General features: G+C 41.8%; 1 protein-coding gene across 1 annotated transcript in view; it reads right to left on the bottom strand.

Annotated features, from left to right (window-relative positions):
* Positions 1-19,219, bottom strand: part of LOC132416343 (zinc finger protein 17-like) — a 36,693-nt gene that overhangs the window by 11,652 nt on the left and 5,822 nt on the right. Inside the window, 2 exon segments of the mRNA XM_059999682.2 lie at positions 16,506-16,609; positions 16,612-18,135. Coding sequence (XP_059855665.2) covers positions 16,506-16,609; positions 16,612-18,135 — 1,628 coding nt within the window.

Here is a 19,219-nt window from a genome sequence, read left to right as displayed (position 1 = left end):
CGCACCCAGATTTGCGTGGAATGTAGTCTGTGCTGATCACAGAGAGGTACAGAGACATAATATTTCAGATGTTCCCCGAACCTACAAAACCAAGTGGGCACATGATACCTGGGTGTTGCTCAGACACAAAGTGCATCCAGCCATACTTAAGGTCTAATAAACAGTGTCTTATTGCACTTCCAATACATACAGGCTGAAGCTTTACACTCAACTTAAGAGTTTCACTGTGTTCGGTCAGGGTCAAGCGAGCAAAGGCTCCAGACACGGCCATGACTGGCAAGACAGAGAAGGAATGTGGGGTGGCCAAAAGCAGGTGGACCACGTGCTGTGTCTCTGGTTCCCTCACAAAAAACGTAGAGCCAGTGACGGTGTCCCATCCAGTGACAGACACATACTTCTTACTCCACATTTTGATATATATTCAGTTCTAATTTATTTATTTATTTATTGTATAAATTTATTTATTTATTTATGGCTGTGTTGGGTCTTCACTGTGGTGTGTGGGCTTCTCACTGTAGTGGCTTCTCTTGTTTCAGAGCACCAGCTCTAGGTGTGCAGGCTTCAGTAGCTGTGGCACGCGGGCTCAGTTGTTGTGGTTCATGGGCTCTAGAGCGCAGGCTCAGTAGTTGTGGCACACAGGCTTGGTTGCTCTGCAGCATGTGGGATCTTCCCGGACCAGGGCTTGAACCCGTGTCCCTTGCATTGGCAGGCGGATTCTTAACCACTGTGCCACCAGGGAAGCCCCAGTTCTTTTTGAGAAGCCAAGTTCTACCTGACTGAAAAGAAGAGTGACTTACCACTTGCTGCTTTCTGCCTGGAGTGTGACTCTATGGTCACAGTCATACTTTATTTGGAAAGGAGGCCTCTGAACCCAGAGATAAAGGACTGGACTACATGATCTACTTTCCTTGCTGGGTAGTCAATATAATTTCACCTGCAATTGCAGTGACAATGCATGGAGACTTGAGATTATCTCAGAAAAATATTTGTGAAATGTTGAAAGTGCTGATATCGACCATAATTTTAGTTACTCAAAAGTGGTTGCTTAGGTCTTCCCTAATGGCACAGTGGTTGGGAGTCCGCCTGCTGATGCAGGGGACACAGGTTCGTGCCCTGGTCCGGGAGGATCCCACGTGCCGTGGAACGGCTGGGCCCGTGAGCCATGGCCACTGGGCCTGCGCGTCCGGATCCTGTGCTCCACGACGGGAGAGGTTACGGCAGTGAGAGGCCCGCGTGCCTCAAAAAAATAAAGAAATAAAATTTTTTAAAAAGTGGTTGCTGAAATAGCTCTTGGCCATGTGAACAAGGTTAGGGTCTCAGTGAAGACTGAAGGAACATTGAAGTCTGAGAAGTGAGGGAATGAAGCAGAGCACGTAATTACACAGGAAACTTGGCTAGCCTGTGGAAATGGCTTTCTAAATTGCGATTCATTATATATTTAAATCTTATTTTTTAGTACAGCCTTAGGGGACATGAAAAGACAGCAGATAGCTTTGCCTAAAAACAAACAAGTATCTGTCCCACCATATTTATTCCCTCCTTAACCAACACTCATTAAGTGCCTATCCCATTCCAAGTACTATTTTGGCTGCATGGGACACATCAATATTCAAAATGTCAAAGATGCCTGCCCTCGTGAGTCTGAACTTCCAGTCAAAGGAGACAGACAGTAAAAACTAATGACAACATAGTCAATTACATACTTTTATGTGTTATGAGTGTTAACCAAAATTTCAGAAACAAAGGCCTGAATGAAAGAAAGAAGCATGTATTTGGGGCTTGATACAACTGCAGCTGGGAGACACAGATTCGAGAAGCACGTGCATTGAGTTCCCCTGGACTACAAAATGGAGGAAGGTTATAAAGGCAAAAAACGGAAGGCCACAGTTAGTTCCATAAATCGTTTGTCAAGAATTACAATTGGAGCAGTCAAGATGTAAGGGTGTTTGTAAACAAGCATTGGTTGGAATTGGAAATGGCTTTAGAATTGCAAGGGGAAATATTGAAACCACAAGGTTGTAGCTAGCAGATGTTTTAAAAACGTCTAGTATCTGTTATCAAACTGAACTTGGGTCTAATCACCTACTTTCTTCTTTTTAATTTTTATTTTATATTGAAGTATAGTTATTTACAAAATTATATTGGTTTCAGGTGTACAGCAAAGTGATTCAGTTATACGTATACATATATCAATTCTTTTTCAGACTTTTTTCAAATACAGGTTATTGCAAAATATTGAGTACAGTTCCCTGTTATATACAGTAGATCCTTGTTGGTTGTCTGTTTTATATATAGTAGTGTGTATGTGTTAATCCCAAACTCCTAATTTATCTCTCCCCACCATATTTATCCTTTGGTAACCATAAGTTTGTTTTCCATGTCTGTGAGTCTGTTTCTGTTTTGTAAATAAGCTGATTTGAATCATTTTTTTAGATTCCACAAATCATATTATATTTGTCTTTCTCTGACTTACTTCATTTAGGATGATAATCTCTAGGTCCATCCATGTTGCTGCAAGTAGCATTACTTCATTCTTTTTTTTCTATCTGAATAATATTTCATTGTGTATATATACCACATCTCCTTTACCCATTAATCTGTTGATAGACATTTAGGTTGCTTCCATGTCTTGACTATTGTAAATAGTGCTGCAATGAATATTGTGGTGCATGTATAATTTCCAATGATTATTTTCTCCAGATTTATGTCCAGGAATTGGATTGCTGGATCATATGGTAGCTCTAGTTTTACTTTTTTGTGGAACCTCCACACTCTTCTCCATAGTGACTGTGAGCCATATTATATTCCTACCAACAGTGTAGGAGGGTTCCTTTTCCTCCAGCACCCTCCAAATCATATGGAGGCCTCTTGAATAAATCAAGGTTTCTCCTGTTGGAGTTTTCATGGGAAATTGAATCTACCCGGATTATCTAAAATGGTTCCTTCCGTGACCTTTATCAAGTCACTGGGATGATGAGGTGATGGGAATGCACCCCTGGAATTTCCCCCAGCTCTATATAGAGACATTTCAGCTCAGACACATCTTGAGAGCCAGTCCCTGACTTGAGGAGACTGAAGGCAAGAGGGTTCGAAGGGGTAAGTGACAAGAGGGAATGTCTAAAGAGAGTCCTTAGAAATCAGGACAGATGGAGGCGGGCTTCAGAAAGCTTTGGCTTCCTATTCACCTTGCATTAGCTCAGAGACCTTGTGAAAGCAATGGATCTCCCTCAAACCCCACATTAACTATGGTTGATTGTTGAACTCTTCTGTGAGATGAGAAGAATGTTTCCACACACGTTGGTGTGGTGTGGTGTGTTGTGGTTCATTTTTTCAACAAGTTTCTGAACCGCGGCCCTATAGACATTTTTGACCAGATACTTTTTTGCTTTGCTATAAAGGTGGATGTCAGAAGAATAACAGAATGGATTATAGTTCCTGGTATCAAATATTGAAACAGTGGGGGAGTGGTGTCCAATACTGGGATGAGGGATGTAGGAGAGATGGAAAGGTGGAATAAAGTGAAAGACATCAGGTTCATTCTTTTTGTTTGTTTGTTTGTTTTTGTCCCCAGCCTTCTGAACAGTGACTCTATTGCAGAGGAAAAGCAGAGGAAATCCCTTTCCATAGGGGTCAACTGGCCACCAGCTTCTAGAAGCGTTTACTCAGAGTCCTATTGGAAAATTCCTCCCTCAATATGGCTGAGGACCAGACATTTTTCCAGGGTCGTGGAAAACTCCCCAGAGGCCCTAGTTCAGAGTCACCAGTGTCTCTGCCATGCCAACATACACTTATGGAAAAGCCAGACTGTGACTGGGAGATGTGGCACGTTCGCTTCAGAACATTTAGAAGCTCAGAGGAATCCGACCCCGTCCAGGATCTGAGGAGACTCTGTGAGCTCTGCCATTAGTAACTGATGCCAGATCTTCACACAAAGGAGCAGACGATGGACAAGCTAGTGCTGGATCAGTTTATGATCTGCATGCTGCTGGAGTGCCAGGTCTTAGTCAAGGAAAGTGGAGTGCAGAGTTGCAAAGACATGGAGGACATACTAAGAAATAACCAGAAACCCAGGAAATGGGTGAGTTGGACCCTTATGATTGGTATGGGAAAGGGAGAGGTGGGATGGGATCTGCAAGCTGGGGATTGAACAGATAGGACCTGAGTGATTGACTCTAAATCAGTGATTCCCAAATGGGTGAGAGTTTGCGTTGGGCATCGTTGAGAGATATTGATCTTTTAAACAAAAAAAAAAAAAACAAAAAAAAAAACGTATGCTTGTGTGGTATGATGTCATCGGATGCCTTGAGAGCTACTTTCCAGGTCTTATAGGAGACCAATCTCAATTTAGTTTTTCCCTCACAGACTACAGTTCGCATACAAGGAGATGAATATCTTGTGCAAAGCTTGGATATTGAGACGTTTGAAATTGAGCTCAGTGACACAAACGATGAGAAAGACCTACCCAGGGATCCCCAATCCCTTGTTAGTGAGATACCTCCAAAGAATGGCCAGCAGGTAAGCCAAGAGCTGCAGAATCCAGCAAGAGCCAAAGAACTGTCAAGAGGGCGGGTGAGTGTGTGATGTGCTGATACCTAGAGAGAGTCTGGGAGAAGGTAAAAGAGGTTCAGACGGGCGTGGCTGCTAGAGTAATTGGTAGATTTGGCAAAGGACAGAAATGGACCCATTGACTCCATGAATTCCCATGGATGCATTCGGTTCCTAGACATTTTCAAGACAGTGTGAGAATGAAGACTCATCCATCTTTGTCCCTCCGCCATGAAAGCTTGTGGCCATAAGCGTGAGGAGGAAGAAATCCTGTCTCAATGGGATGGTGCTGGGTCAATTTGCCACGGGTGAATTCTTTGACAGCTGTTTCCCCATGGTCGTTTTCCTCAGAGGCACTTCTTATTTTGGAATATTGTTAATCCCTTGAGTTGAATGAGGAGTTCCCAATTGGAGTGGTTTTGCCTCACAGAAGATATTAGAGAATGTCTGGAGACAGTTGATTTGTCCAAATGGGGATGGGGGTGGGGGATGCTATTGTTTTCTAGTGAGTAGAGACTAGGGATTTGCTGCTCATCATCATACCATTCACAGGACAACTGTCATCATAAAGACAAATCTAGGCAATGTATCAAAATGTGCTGAAGTTGGGAGACCTGGACCTAGAGTCCTTTGCTCCAGAGTCAGGGGCAGAGAGAATTTGCGATGACTTGGAGAGACGTATGCGTAGCGAATTCACAGTGCCAACTGTGATGTCCGGACTGGATTGCAAGATGGGGTCAGTATAGATTAAGGACAGACTTGGGAATTAGGAGACAATTATCAATCTGGGTGTTAGGGTGGCCCAGAAGAAGTCAGGGTATATCCCCCAAAATTATATTTAGAAAGTTGGAGTCTTAGACTAGGATATGAGGGGGATGAGGGAAGAGGAGACAGAGCTTTCTATGGGCTAAGATGGATGGGTTATTGACTCTGCTTGGTTATCCATTGACAGGACCAGAAAGGTCTCCTGCCAGAGATCATTCCTGAAACAGGTGAATTAGAGGGTGTGACACCCAAGGAAAACTTGGAGAAGGACCTGATGGAAGACACGGAAGAGACAAGAACCCGTCAGTCTCAAGAGCTTGAACTTCCAAAGCGTCGTGGTGAGTATAAAAACTTGGAATCCAGAGGAGTTAGTGACTTGCTTCCAATGGTGGCACGGAGCTGGGTACCCAGCATTAACATTCCTTGTGGGGGGCAGGGGGTAGCTGGTTCTCTAATGCCAAACTTCTCCATCATTACCTTTCCAGGGTGTTTAATAATCTAGACTCTTAGGTATTTTGGTTGATGGGAAGTCCTCAGCCAACATCAGTGCTGGGTTCCAGTGAGGTTGGCACCACGGAAAACGCTCCTTGTTAAATGTTGTGTGCTGAATCTCTTCTTTCAGCACATTCTGGGAGGGTAGAGGGCGGCAAGAATCCCCAGGAAGGAACTGATATTTCAAATGTGAATGCTGAATGTTTTCCTCTTGTGTTCCAGAAGGAGAAGTTTCGACTAAGAGTGGATACAGAAGAGGCTCTCCAAGGGGTCTCAGACGTTTCAAAAGGAAACTGGCCAACATTCCCAGTTCCCATGAAGTGCATCAAGAAGGAGCCACAAGGACTTCCCTGGTGGCGCAGTGGTTAAGAATCTGCCTGCCTGTGCAGCGGACACGGGTTCGAGCCCTGGTCCGGGAAGATCCCACATGCTGCAGAACAACAAAGCCCGTGCACCACACCTACTGAGCCTGAGCTCTAGAGCCTGTGAGCCACAACTACAGAGCCCATGTGCCGCAACTACTGAAGCCCGTGCGCCTAGAGCCCATGCTCCTCAACAAGAGAAGCCACCACAATGAGAAGCCCACACACTGCAACGAAGAGTAACCCCCGCGTGCCACAACTAGAGAAAGCCCGTGCACAGCAACGAAGACCCAACGCAGCCAAAAATAAATAAATAAATAGATTTATTAAAAAAAAAAAAAGGAGCCACATCTTTGTACAAAGGACAGTTCTCAGGACAATTTGAGTCCCATTCTGTTGTTTCACCTAGCACAGTGGGACCAACAAGTCTTCCTGAGGGAAAAGGAGCCCAGGGATAGGCACCCTATTAATGTAGGGTATGCAAGAAGAGATTTCCTTATCAATATCAGGTTACCCTTCACCAGAGGACACACACAGGAGAGAGACCCTTTCAATGCAATATCTGTGCCGAAGGGTCCATGCAGTCTTCCGACCTGTAAACTCACGAGTGGATCCACACAGGCGAGAAGCCATACTGCTGTGATCTCTGCCCCAAGAAGTTAACCCACAACTCCACGTTGCGTGCTCACAAGAGGACCCACACCAAGGAGAAGCCTTTCCGATATGAGCACTGTGACAAAGCCTTCAGCCACAGAGGGAACCTCAGCGTTCACCGATGCACCCACTCTGGGCTCAAACCGTACGTGTGCCCCGAGTGTCACAGCGCCCTCCGTCAGCTGGGAAGTTTCAAATGCTACCAGAAAACACATTCAAAATGACTCACCCATGGGCTTCCCTGGTGGCTCAGTGGTTAAGAATCCGCCTGCCAATGCAGAGGACACGTGTTCGAGCCCTGGCCCGGGAAGATCCCACATGCCGCGGAGCAACTAAGCCCGTGCGCCACAAGTACTGAGCCTGCGCTCTAGAGCCCGCAAGCCACAAGTACTGAGCCCCCACGTCACAACTACTGAAGCCCGCACGCCTAGAGCCCGTGCTCCACAACAAGAGAAGCCACTACAATGAGAAGCCCACACACTGCAACGAAGAGTAACCCCCACTCGCCATAACTAGAGAAAGCCCAAGCGCAGCAACGAAGACCCAACACAGCCAAAAATAAATAAATAAAATAAATTTTTAAAAAAATGACTCACCCGGGACTCTGCTCTCAGATCCAAGTCCCTTCTGCTCCAAGAAGGAAATTCAGGATGACTTGTCACCTCTGAGATACAAAGGATGGATGACATGTGAAGAACTTAGGAGGATACTGGAACCCAGTTGGGTTCCATCCACATGAATTAGGAGGATCTTTGAGTGATGACTTATTTTCCCTTTGGCTTTTGTTTTCTTCTTTATATAGCCTATTTTCTTATAAGTTTTTGCTTTGTGTTGTTCTTTTTCTTTCAATGAATGCATGTCTCATTGGCTTTTAGTACTTCAGCATGAAACTGAGGCTACTGCTGATTGTCTTCATGTTAGGCATGATTTGTAAAACAGGATGTTCCAGGTAGGGCGGCCAGATTAAACATAGGATAATCAATGAAATTTAAATTTCAAATAAACAAATACATTTCTGTCAAAGAGTGTTTGCGTATTTCCTTCTCCAAGATTTTCTACATGGAGTAGATAATAGCTGTGTTTTTGTCCATGTGGCCTTTATTTCGTTGAGATTTGTACCCTCTATACTTGTTCGCGTATTGCTTCCTTAGTTATTTAGAAGAAGGAAGGTTCCCTAAATTGATAGGTGTCATTATTTTTCCCTACTGGTGTACAACCTCTGGTTTTCTAAATGCCTACTCCGAAATAGGTTCTTCGCACACTTTAGCTCATCAGCTGATTTTAGACAAAAAGTCTTTTAAGACTTATTTCATGAAAAAAAGAAAAATAGATTAGGTAACCCAATTCGATTACAACTACCAGATCTCAATTCTCTGACTCCCTCAAACTCTCCAGGCAATGAGAAAAAATTCCCTAGATCAGGAAAACCAATCTGTTTCCCCCCAAAATGCAATAGATAAACCAATCTGTTTCCCCCCAAAATGCAATAGATAAAATACAATAAAGAAAATCTACCACCAAACCAATGTGGAGGCCTCTTTAATAAATCATGGTTTCTCCTATTGGAGTTTCCATGGGAAACTGAATCTATTCGGATTCTCTAAAATAGTTCCTTCCATGACATTTATCCAATCACTGTGCTGATTGGGTAACAGGAAGTGACCCCTAGAGTTTTCCCTAGCTCTGTAAATAGAGACATTTCAGCCTCAGACACACTTTGAGAGCCAATCCTCGACGTTTTATTTTTAACTTATTTTATATTGGGGTACAGTTCATTAACAATATTGTGTTAGTTTCAAGTGTACAGCAAAGTGATTCAGTATACATATACGTGTATCTACTCTTTTTCAAATTCGTTTCCCAATTAGCTGTTACAGAATTTTGAGCAGAGTTCCCTGTGCTATTCAGTAAGTCCTTGTTGGTTATCCATTTTAAGTATACCAATGTGTACATGTCAGTCCCAAACTCCCTATCTGTCCCCCCTGCCTGCCCTTCCCTCTGGTAACCATAAGTTCGTTCTCTAAGTTTGTAAGTCTGTTTCTGTTTGTGAATAAGTTCATTTGTATCATTTCTTATATTTTGTATATAAGTGATATCATACAATATTTGTCTTTGTCTGACTTACTTCACTCAGTATGACAATTTCTAAGTCCATCCATGTTGCTGCAAATGGCATTATTTCATTCATTTTTTTTTTTTTTTTTTTTTGCGGTACGTGGGCCTCTCACTGTTGTGGCCTCTCCCGTTGCAGAGCACAGGCTCCAGACGTGCAGGCTCAGCGGCCATGGCTCACGGGCCCAGCTGCTCCGCGGCATGTGGGATCTTCCCAGACCGGGGCACGAACCTGCGTCCCCTGCATTGGCAGGCATACTCTCAACCACTGCGCCACCAGGGAAGCCCTATTTCATTCTTTTTAATGGCTAAGTAATATTCCATTGTATATATGTAACACATCCACACCTTCTTTATCCATTCTTCTGTCAATGGACATTTAGGCTGCTTCCATGTCTTGGCTATTGTAAAGAACACTGCAATGAACATTTTGGTGCATGTATCCCTTTGGACCATGATTTTCTCCAGATATATATCCAGGAGTGGGATTACAGGATCACGTGGTAGCTCTATTTTTAGTTTCTTAAGGAACCTCCATACTGTTCTTCATAGTGGCTGCACCAATTTACATTCCCACCAACAGTGTAGGAGGGTTTCCTCTCTCCACATCCTCTCCTGCATTTATTGTTTGTGGATTTTTAAATTTTTTTTTTGTGGTACGCGGGTCTCTCACTGTTGTGACCTCTCCTGTTGCGAAGCACAGGCTCTGGATGCACAGGCTCAGCGGCCATGGCTCATGGGCCCAGCCGCTCCGCGGCATGTGGGATCTTCCCGGACCGGGGCACGAACCTGTGTCCCCTGCATTGGCAGGCGGACTGTCAACCACTGCGCCACCAGGGAAGCCCGTTTGTGGATTTTTTGATGATAGCCATTCTAACTGGTGTGAGGTGATATCTCATTGTAGTTTTGATTTGCACTTCTCTAAGAATTAGTGATGTTGAACATCTTTTCATGTGTCTCTTGGCCATCTGTATGTCTACTTTGGAGAAATGTCTATTTAGGTCTTCTGCCCATGTTTTAATCGGGTTGTCTATTTTGATGATATTAAGCTGCATGAGCTGTTTGTAAATTTTGGAGACTAATCCCTTGTCGGTCACATCATTTGAAAATATTTTCTCCCATCTGTGGGTTGTCTTTTCATTTTGTTTATGGTTTCCTTTGCTGTGCAAAAGTTTTTGAGTTTAATTAGGTCCCATTTGTTTATTTTTGTTTTTATTTCCATTACTCTGGGAGATGGATCAAAAAAGCTCTTGCTGCAATTTATATCAGAGAATGTTCTGCCTATGTTTTCCTCTAAGAGTTTTATAGTGTCTGGTCTCAGAATTAGGTCTTTAATCCATTTTGAGTTTATTTTCGTGTATGGTCTTAAAGAATGTTCTACTTTAATTTTTTTACATTTAGCTGTCCAGTTTCTCCAGCACTATTTTTTTTTAATTTTATTTATTTTTGGCTGCATTGGGTCTTCATTGCTGTGTGGGCTTTCTCTAGTTGTGGCAAGCGGGGGCTACTCTTCGTTGTGGTGCATGGGCTTCTCATTGCAGTGGCTTCTCTTGTTGTGGAGCACAGGTCCTAGAGCAAGTGGGCCTTAGTAGCTGTGGCACATGGGCTCAGTAGTTGTGGCTCATGGTCTCTAGAGCACAGGCTCAGTAGTTGTGGCACACAGGCTTGGTTGCTCTGCAGCATGTGGGATCTTCCAGGACCAGGGATTGAACCTGTGTCCCCTGCATTGGTAAGCGGATTCTTAACCACTGCACCACCAGGGAAGTCCCCTAACACTATTTATTGAAGAGACTGTCTTTCCTCCATTGTATAGTCTTGCCTCGTTTGCCACAGATTAATTGACCATAGGTGTGTGGGTTTGTCTCTGGGCTTTCTACCCTGCTCTATTGATCTATATTACTGTTTTTGGTGCCAGTACCATACTGTTTTAATGACTATAGCTTTGTAGTATAGTCCGAAGTCAGGGAGAATGATTCCTCCAACTTTGTTTTTCTTTCTCAAGGTTGCTTTGGCTATTCAGGGTCTTTTGTGTCTCCACACAAATTTTAAGATTTTTTTGTTCTAGTTCTGTAAAAAATGCCATTTTAAAATTTGATAGGTATTGTATGGAATCTGTAGATTGCCTTGGGTAGTATAGTCATTTTGACAATGTTGATTCTTCCAATCCAAAACATGGTATATCTTTCCATTTGTTTGTGTCATCATCAATTTCTTTCATCAGCATCTTATAGTTTTCAGAGTACAGGTCTTTTATCTCCTTAGGTAGGTTTATTCCTAGTTATTTTATTCTTTTTGATGCAATGGTAAATGGAATTATTTCTTGAATTTCTCTTTCTGATCTTTCATTGTTAGTGTATAAAAATGCAACAGATTTCTGTGTATTAATTTTGTAACCTGCAACTTTACCAAATTCATTGATGAGCTCGAGTAGTTTTCTGGTAGTGTCTTTAGGATTTTCTATGTATAGTATCATGTCATCTGGAAACAGTGAGAGTTTAACTTCTTTTCCCATTTGGATTCCTTTTATTTCTTTTTCTTCTCTGATTGCCATAGCTAGGACTTCCAAAACTATGTTGAATAAAAGTAGCAAGTCACTTGTCTTATTTTGTTTCCAATCTTAGAGGAAATGCTTTTAGCTTTTCACCATTGAGTACGATATTAGCTGTAGGTTTTTATGGCCTTTTTTAAGTTGAGGTATGTTCCCTCTATGCTATCAGCTATCTTCTTGCTTGTCAAAGACATGTTGACTGAAGTTTTGGAAGATGTTTCATGACCTTCAATATTCAAGAAAAGACAGGGCATAAGGGAGAGTTGGAGAGGGATATCTTTCTGGCCTTGATAATCATTGATTGCTTTCTGACCTAGCAAGTAAAATTTATTGAGATATTTATTATTCTCTGAGATATTTTCCATTTCTTTTAAAATCTGAAACCTGTCTGTAAAGGAGAGCAAATAATCACATGCCATTTTCTGCCAAGATAGCAGGTGACCTTCTAACTGTCGAAAACTTTGTGCAAAGGGGGCATCTTACCATGGAAAAAAAGGTTTGGCATTCCATGGTCTCATCTCCTTTATGGAAACTGATTTAGCAATTCACCTGAAATTGCAGCAACAGTGAATGCACAGGGAGTTGAAATTATCTCTGAAAATTACTTATGAAATGGATATTACAAAAAGTTAATAATAATAATTATGTAGCTATGCAACAAAATTGACAAAAATTGTAGAGAAACGTATGTTACAGCCAAAAGAAAGTTAAGATCTCAGTGAAGTTGGAGTGAGAGACAGAGACGTCTGAAAAAGTCATAGAATGAAATTGCACCTGTGGCTGTGCTAGAACCTTCACCACACTCAGGTTTTTATCTCCAAACAGTGCTCCTTTTCACATTTGAAAACGTTGGGCTCTAACAACTTGGAGAGATAGGGTCGAGATGACATTTTGAAGAACTTACTGGAAATGTAAAAAATAAATAGGAGAACCATAATGTCATGTGTATTTACTGCTCTAACATGTGTTCAATAAACCTCTACTCAGTTTCAGGAACAGTGGTAGGTTCATGAGACACATCTGCAATAGGGTGGCCAGTTCTGTCTATACAGGGTATTTCCTATATTTAATGATTTTCGTTCCGGTTCCTATACTGATTTGTTAGGATGCCTTAAGTCTCTTGTAGTCCACTTTTTGTAATGGTTTGCAAAAAGTTGACACAGTGCAATTGTTTGATCAATATTGGAAATGATGGGCAGTCAACTATAAAACAGCATGTAATAACAGTTAAGCATGAGAGATATAAATTTTCCACTACTAGCAAAGAAGATGATAAAATAAGATTGTTATTAAGAAGAATGTGGGTGAAAAAGATTTTTAAAAATCAAAGGAGAAGTTGTAGTGGTCTTCCACACTGGACAGTATCATCTGTCCTCCAGCTCACAATGCTACTTACAGCCTGTGTCTCCATGAGGAATGTTCAGTGGACAAAGGAATCAAATAAATTGGATGAGACTACCCTGGAAACTATGAAACAAACTAAATGGAATATAGAGGGTAATTACAAGGAATTTTATAAACAAATACTACAAAACAAGGAAAAGTTAAGAAGAAGCAAATTACCAGGTAAGTATACTTAAAGAGGTATGAAACTTAGTTATAATTTCCTTCAGAAACACAACAAATGATTTTTATATAAGTATGTCCTATGCAACATTTCCTTCTTATTTCAGTGTATATGTGCATAGGGAGTTAGAAATTTTCAAAATTTACTGAGCCAGATATTGTTTACTAAATCTAGCAAGCCTACTTTTCCACGTTATATTACCTAATAACCCTCTCAAGTAATTTCTGCTACTCATCCCCTCAATGGTAAATTCTGCATGTTGGGAGGACTTTTTCTTTAAGGGAGAAAAATTCCACCAGCAGAATAATATTATAAACCTGAATTGGGATATGAGACAGCCAATTGGTCATTTTGGGCTCCTCATGCCACTTAGAAAAAAAGTGAAATGCTCTACTGCCCAGGTGATGATGATTACTATTTTTTACTAGAGGAAACTGAGTTGCTGCTCTCAATGGAATCCTGGAGCACTATGTCCGGAATCTGGGGGATTCTCCAGGGAATGTGACGGTAAATCCATGTCCAAAAATAAACCTGCAACAATACAATGAAGGCAGGATCCCTTGGAGAGTCGGAACATTCTGGTTTTGAAATTTTGGTTCATCCACCAAATTAAAAAGCAAACCAAAACAAAGAAACCTCTGCCTAGCTGAAGGTCTGGCAAAGACAAAGGTGTAGGGTGGGTGATGGACAATGAGTGAAAACTAAAATAAAGTTCAACATGTGACCAGTTAAGAAAAGAAGAAATCTCACTACTTTTTTTAGGTAGGAGAGATTGACGATACAAATTGGCAACGGGTACAGCAAATATAAAATAGAACTCAAGACTGCTCTCAGGAACCTAATAAGAGTTGTTGATTTTCAGTATTTTCAGCTTTTTACTTGCTGTTAGGATGGAGTGATAACTTCCAGCTTCTTACACGCCAGGACAGAAAACGGAATTCCCTCTATCTGCTCTTATTTTCTTCATTTCTAGGGTCTTTGACTTATTTCTTAATACGAATCTAAAACTCGTATGTCTAAAATTACACAAAAATAGGCACATTTAGATATTTTAAGTATCTTCTCTTAATGCCTCAAATCTCTAAATTTTGACTGTCATGAACTTCATGAAACAGAAAGACTTAAATTCAGATACAATTATCTTAAATTTTTCATTAAGTACATTGTGCACATTGGGACTTTAAAAATACAACCAGACAGTGGCCTCTGTGATTGTTTCCTAGCTCTCACTCTAAAACTATTCTCTTTTGATTTCCTGGTCTATAATGCCTGCTGACCTTTGTAAATTTTCATTTTCTCAAGAGCCACCTGGTTTGAGGATTACATGATAAAAAGATGACAAGGAATTGTACCAGCAGACTGCCTTTTGTCTTGACGGCAACTCTTCACTGGGTCTCCAGCCTACTGGCCTACCCTGCAAATTTTAGACTTTGCTGGCTATCACAATCACATCAGCTAATTCCTTTAAAAATCTCTCTCTCCTTTCTCTGTCTCTACAAAAAATGCACGCGCTCACACACATACACAGATGGTTCTATTTCACTGGAGATCCCAATATATCACAGAACTGAACACTTAAAATAATGAGATGATAAAGTGTATGTTAAGTGAATTTTACCACAACAAATGATTTTTAAAATTCCCTAAGAACCTTTATGACACAAAGATATAGCTTAAAGACACGACTAGAAAAAAGAAGCCAAATAAGAGAAAAATCTAGAACGATGTGTCAGTGGAAGCTTCTGTACGACGCAGATGGTTCAAAATTCTTTCTTTTATAATGAATTCATATGAAACTGAATTTCAGTTTAAATTACTTAGTTTCAACTTCACTTCCCACTTTAAACAACTTTTTCTCATTGTCAGAAAAAAAACCACGTTTCTTACAAACAATGCAGCCCTAATACATAACAAAGCCTTCCTTATTTTTATTTAGTGTCATTCCTTTGCACACACATGAATAATACTAAAAATATATTCATGCACTCAGTGAAAACAGTTATAACAAGGAAACCTGTAGGATTCCCTTTATATGAAATTCTAGAAAATGGAAACTACAGTGTCTACCTGGAGATGGCAACTTGGGTAGGCTTGGGAGAGAGAATACAAAGTGGCTAATGGAAACTCCATTAAGTAATGGACATGTTCATTATTGTGACTTATTTTTGTTGTTGTTGTTGTTGCGGTACACGGACCTCTCACTGTTGTGGCCTCTTTCGTTGCAGAGCACAGGCTCCAGACGCGCAGGCTCAGCAGCCATGGCTCACGGACCTAGCCGCTCCGCGGCACGTGGGATCTTCCCGGACCAGGGCATGAACCCGTGTCCCCTGCATTGGCAGGCGGACTCAACCACTGCACCACCAGGGAAGCCCTCGTGACTTTGGTGATAGTCCCATTGTGCACACAGATGTGAAAATACATTTTACAATTTTAATATGAAATTGAGTATGTCAGTACCTCAATAAAGCTGTCAATAAATATTCCATATAAAATCTGGATCTCCTCTTTCTCTAAATAGCATCATATCAGGCAAATTTGTATTGACCATCAGAATCCTTCCCCATGTCTTAGGTCAATTCTGATTCCTTCTCAAAATGGAAGAAAATGCTGACAAGTGCTTCAACATGGGGAAATTATGCTAAGCTAAATAAGCCAGTTGCAAAGAGGTGAAAACTGTATGATTATACTTGTATAAAGCATCCAGAGTAATCAAATTAATCGACTGAGTGTAAAAAAGAGGTTGCCAGGTGAGGTAGGGAAGGAGTAGAAAGAGATGTTGTTTAAGAGGCATAGTTTCATTTCTGCAAGATGAAAAAAATTCTGGAGATTAGATGTGAATTTTTAAACACACTACACCCAACAATTTAAAAGGTAGAGGGTAAACTTTGTTACATATATTTTACCACAATCAAAGAAAAAACAATAGTTCTCAGGGACAGATTAGAGCAGACGTTTTGCTAAAGTCTTTCCACATTTGCAATACTCTCTCTGGTGTGAACTTTTTGGTGCTGAATGAGGTGGGAGTTTTGGCTGAACATATGCCCATATTTGCTGCACTTAGACCTTTCTCCATTGTGAAATAGATGTTTAATGGAGTTGGAGTTTCACCTGAAGACTTCCATTCACTGTACTTAGAAGGCCTTCGTCTGGTGTGAACTCGATGTCTAACGAGTGGGGAGCTGTACCAAAACAACTTTCCATGCTCACTGTACTGAGAAGGCCCACTCCAACATAACTCATGAGGTACTTCTTCAGTGTTAGGAGTAGTACATAATTTACCATAACCTCTGCACTTGTAAGGTCTTTTGTTTTTTAATTGAAGTATAGTTGATTTACAATGTTTCAGGTGTACAGCAAAGTGATTTAGTTTATATATATATTATATATATATAATTCTTTTCCAAATTCTTTTCCATTATAAGTTATTACAAGATACTGAATATAATTCCCTGTGCTATACAGTAGGCCCTTTCATAAGGCCTTTACCACTGTGAATTCTCTGCTTCATGAGGTTGGAGTTGTATCTAATGAATTCCCCACATTCACAGCACTCATATTGTCTTCAGTGTGGATTTTCTGGTGATGAACAAGGTGGGACTTCCTAATGAAGGCTTTCTGACATCTGCTGCACTCATAAGGCCTTTCTCCAGTATGGATTTTCTGATGCTCAACAAGTATATGCTTGTGGCTAAAGGCTTTCCCACACTCTCTGCACTCATAAGGCCTCTCGCCTGTGTGATTTCTCCAATGTTTAATGAGGTTGGAGTTGTATCGAAAGAATTTCCCACATTCGCTGCACTCGAAAGGCCTCTCTCCACTGTGAACTCTCTTATGTCTAATGAGTCTGCAGTGGTACCTAAATGCCTTCCCACATTCACTGCACTCGTAAGGCCTTTCTCCAGTGTGATTTTGCCAATGTTTAATGAGTTTGGACTTGGACCTAAAGTATTCCCCACACAAGCTGCACTCATAAGGCCTTTCTACAGTATGAACTCTTTGATGTCTAATGAGGGTGGATGTGTACCTAAAGAATTTCCCACATTCAGTGCACTCATAAGGCCTTTCTCCAGTGTGAACTCTCTGGTGTTTAATGAGTGTGGAATTATACCTAAAATATTTCCCACATTCATTACACTTATAAGGCCTTTCTGAAGTATGAACTCTCTGATGTCTAATGAATGTGGAGCTGTACCTGAAAAATTTCCCACATTCGCTGCACTTATAAGGTCGTTCTCCACTGTGAACTCTCCCATGCCTTACCAGTCTATAGTTGTACCTAAAGAATTTTCCACATTCTCTGCACTCATAAGGCCTTTCTCCATTGTGTTTTCTCTGATGTTTCATGAAGTTGGCATTGTACTTGAAGAATTCCCCACATTTGCTGCACTCATAAGGGCTCAATCCAGTGTGAACTCTCTGATGACTAATGAGTGTGGAGTTGTACCTAAAGCATTTCCCACATTCACTGCACTGAAAAGGCCTTTCTCCAGTATGGATTCTCTGGTGCTGAACAAGGTGAAACTTTCTAATGAAGGCCATACCACATTTGCTGCACTCATAAGGCCTTACACCAGTGTGGATTTTCTGGTGCTCAACAAGGATCTGTTTTTGACGGAAGGCTTTCCCACACTGAGTGCACCTGTAATCACTCTGCCCACTATCAAAAGCTTCCCCACACTCAGTGTCCCTGTGTGGCTTCCCCGCATTGTGAGGGGTCGGCTGCTTCAGAAGGCCTATGCTGCCTGGGAAGTCCTTTCTGTCTCTGCTGCATGTCAAGGTCCTCTCTGCCAAGTGAATGTTGCTGTTGGTAAGAAATGAAGGCTGCCCCTCATCCCTTCTGGAAAGTTTGTCTCTAATCTGCTCCTTCTGGTGCTGGAAAAGGTTTGCCCCACAAATATACAGCCCTTCATCAGGGTACATTCCGTCATGCTCAGGTAGGTGCAAATGATCTTTGGACAGTGGGTCACACATCTCATAGGGCTGGGCCTTCTTGGTGGATGGATCTGGCTTTGGAGTCCCAACCTCTGACATCCCTACAGAAACACTTTGCTCAGAAGGTGCCTCCTCATCCTGTGCTCCATGCCAACAACCTGTAAGCAGAGAAATGCCGATGAAGTGCATGATTATTTTGGTAGAAGGGGCAGCCCCATCAGAAATGACACACCGAAGACTAAAGCCAGAGAGAGGAAGGTCTGCTGTGCAGAGATGGGCCTGCATAGCTCCCATGATGAGAGAGCCCTGACAATAGGCAAGGACTGAAGGATGAGTTACTGTCTCAGTCCATTTCGGATGCTATGACAAAATACCACAGACTGGCTGGCTTATAAAACCAGAAAGTTATTTCTCACACTTCTGGAGACTTGAACCCACAGATCAGCCTGTACTCTCCTGGGTTGCAGACTTCTCATAGTGTCCTCACATGTTGGAAGGAGCTAGGAGGCTCTGTGGGGTCCCTTTCATAAAGGCACATATCTCATTCATGAGGGCTCTTCCCTCATGATCTAATCACCCCAAAGGCCCCATCTCCTAATACTGTCACTGCATGGGGTTTTCAACATATGGAACATGGGGGAACACAAACATTCACACCAGAGCAGGGAGGAGAGGCAGGCCTCCAAGTCAACATGGCCATGGCTACTGGTGACAGATGAGCACTGTGTCGAAGGTTGTGCCCAGACCTACAAATACTTGATGCAAAAGAAATGCTAAAGTTCAAGGACTATATAAGGATACATGCAGACCTCACAATATCTTACATATAGGTCAAATGTTGAACATTGCAAAGGGAGCAATGAAACAGAACATGTGACAAGTGAGAGTCACAAAAGTGTGGTTGGAGTGTGACAGAAGAAATAAGAGTGGGGAAGAAATGAGGTGTGGCACTGGTCCAAGCATCAATCAATAGTGAACGCAGGACAGATTCCGAGCTCTGACATCACACCATTTCCCAGGACCTCACACCAAGCCCGGGTACTTCTGAGTGTCTCCTGCCATTGATGTAGTAGTGACCACACTAGACTAGCAGGTACCCAGAGTCCTCCCCATTGCTGCAGGTGAGCATTGATGTGGCACCTGAAAGAGGTTAGTCTTACGTGAAAGACAGAAAAAGAAGGGGCCAGCACATGTAGACAGAGATCCAACACAGGGCTTTCGGCATTCTAAAATTATAAGAAC

This window comes from Delphinus delphis, chromosome 20, assembly GCF_949987515.2.
Source record: "Delphinus delphis chromosome 20, mDelDel1.2, whole genome shotgun sequence".
In the NCBI taxonomy this organism is placed as follows: Eukaryota; Metazoa; Chordata; class Mammalia; order Artiodactyla; family Delphinidae; genus Delphinus; species Delphinus delphis.
This window is presented reverse-complemented; position numbering and strand designations above follow the sequence as displayed.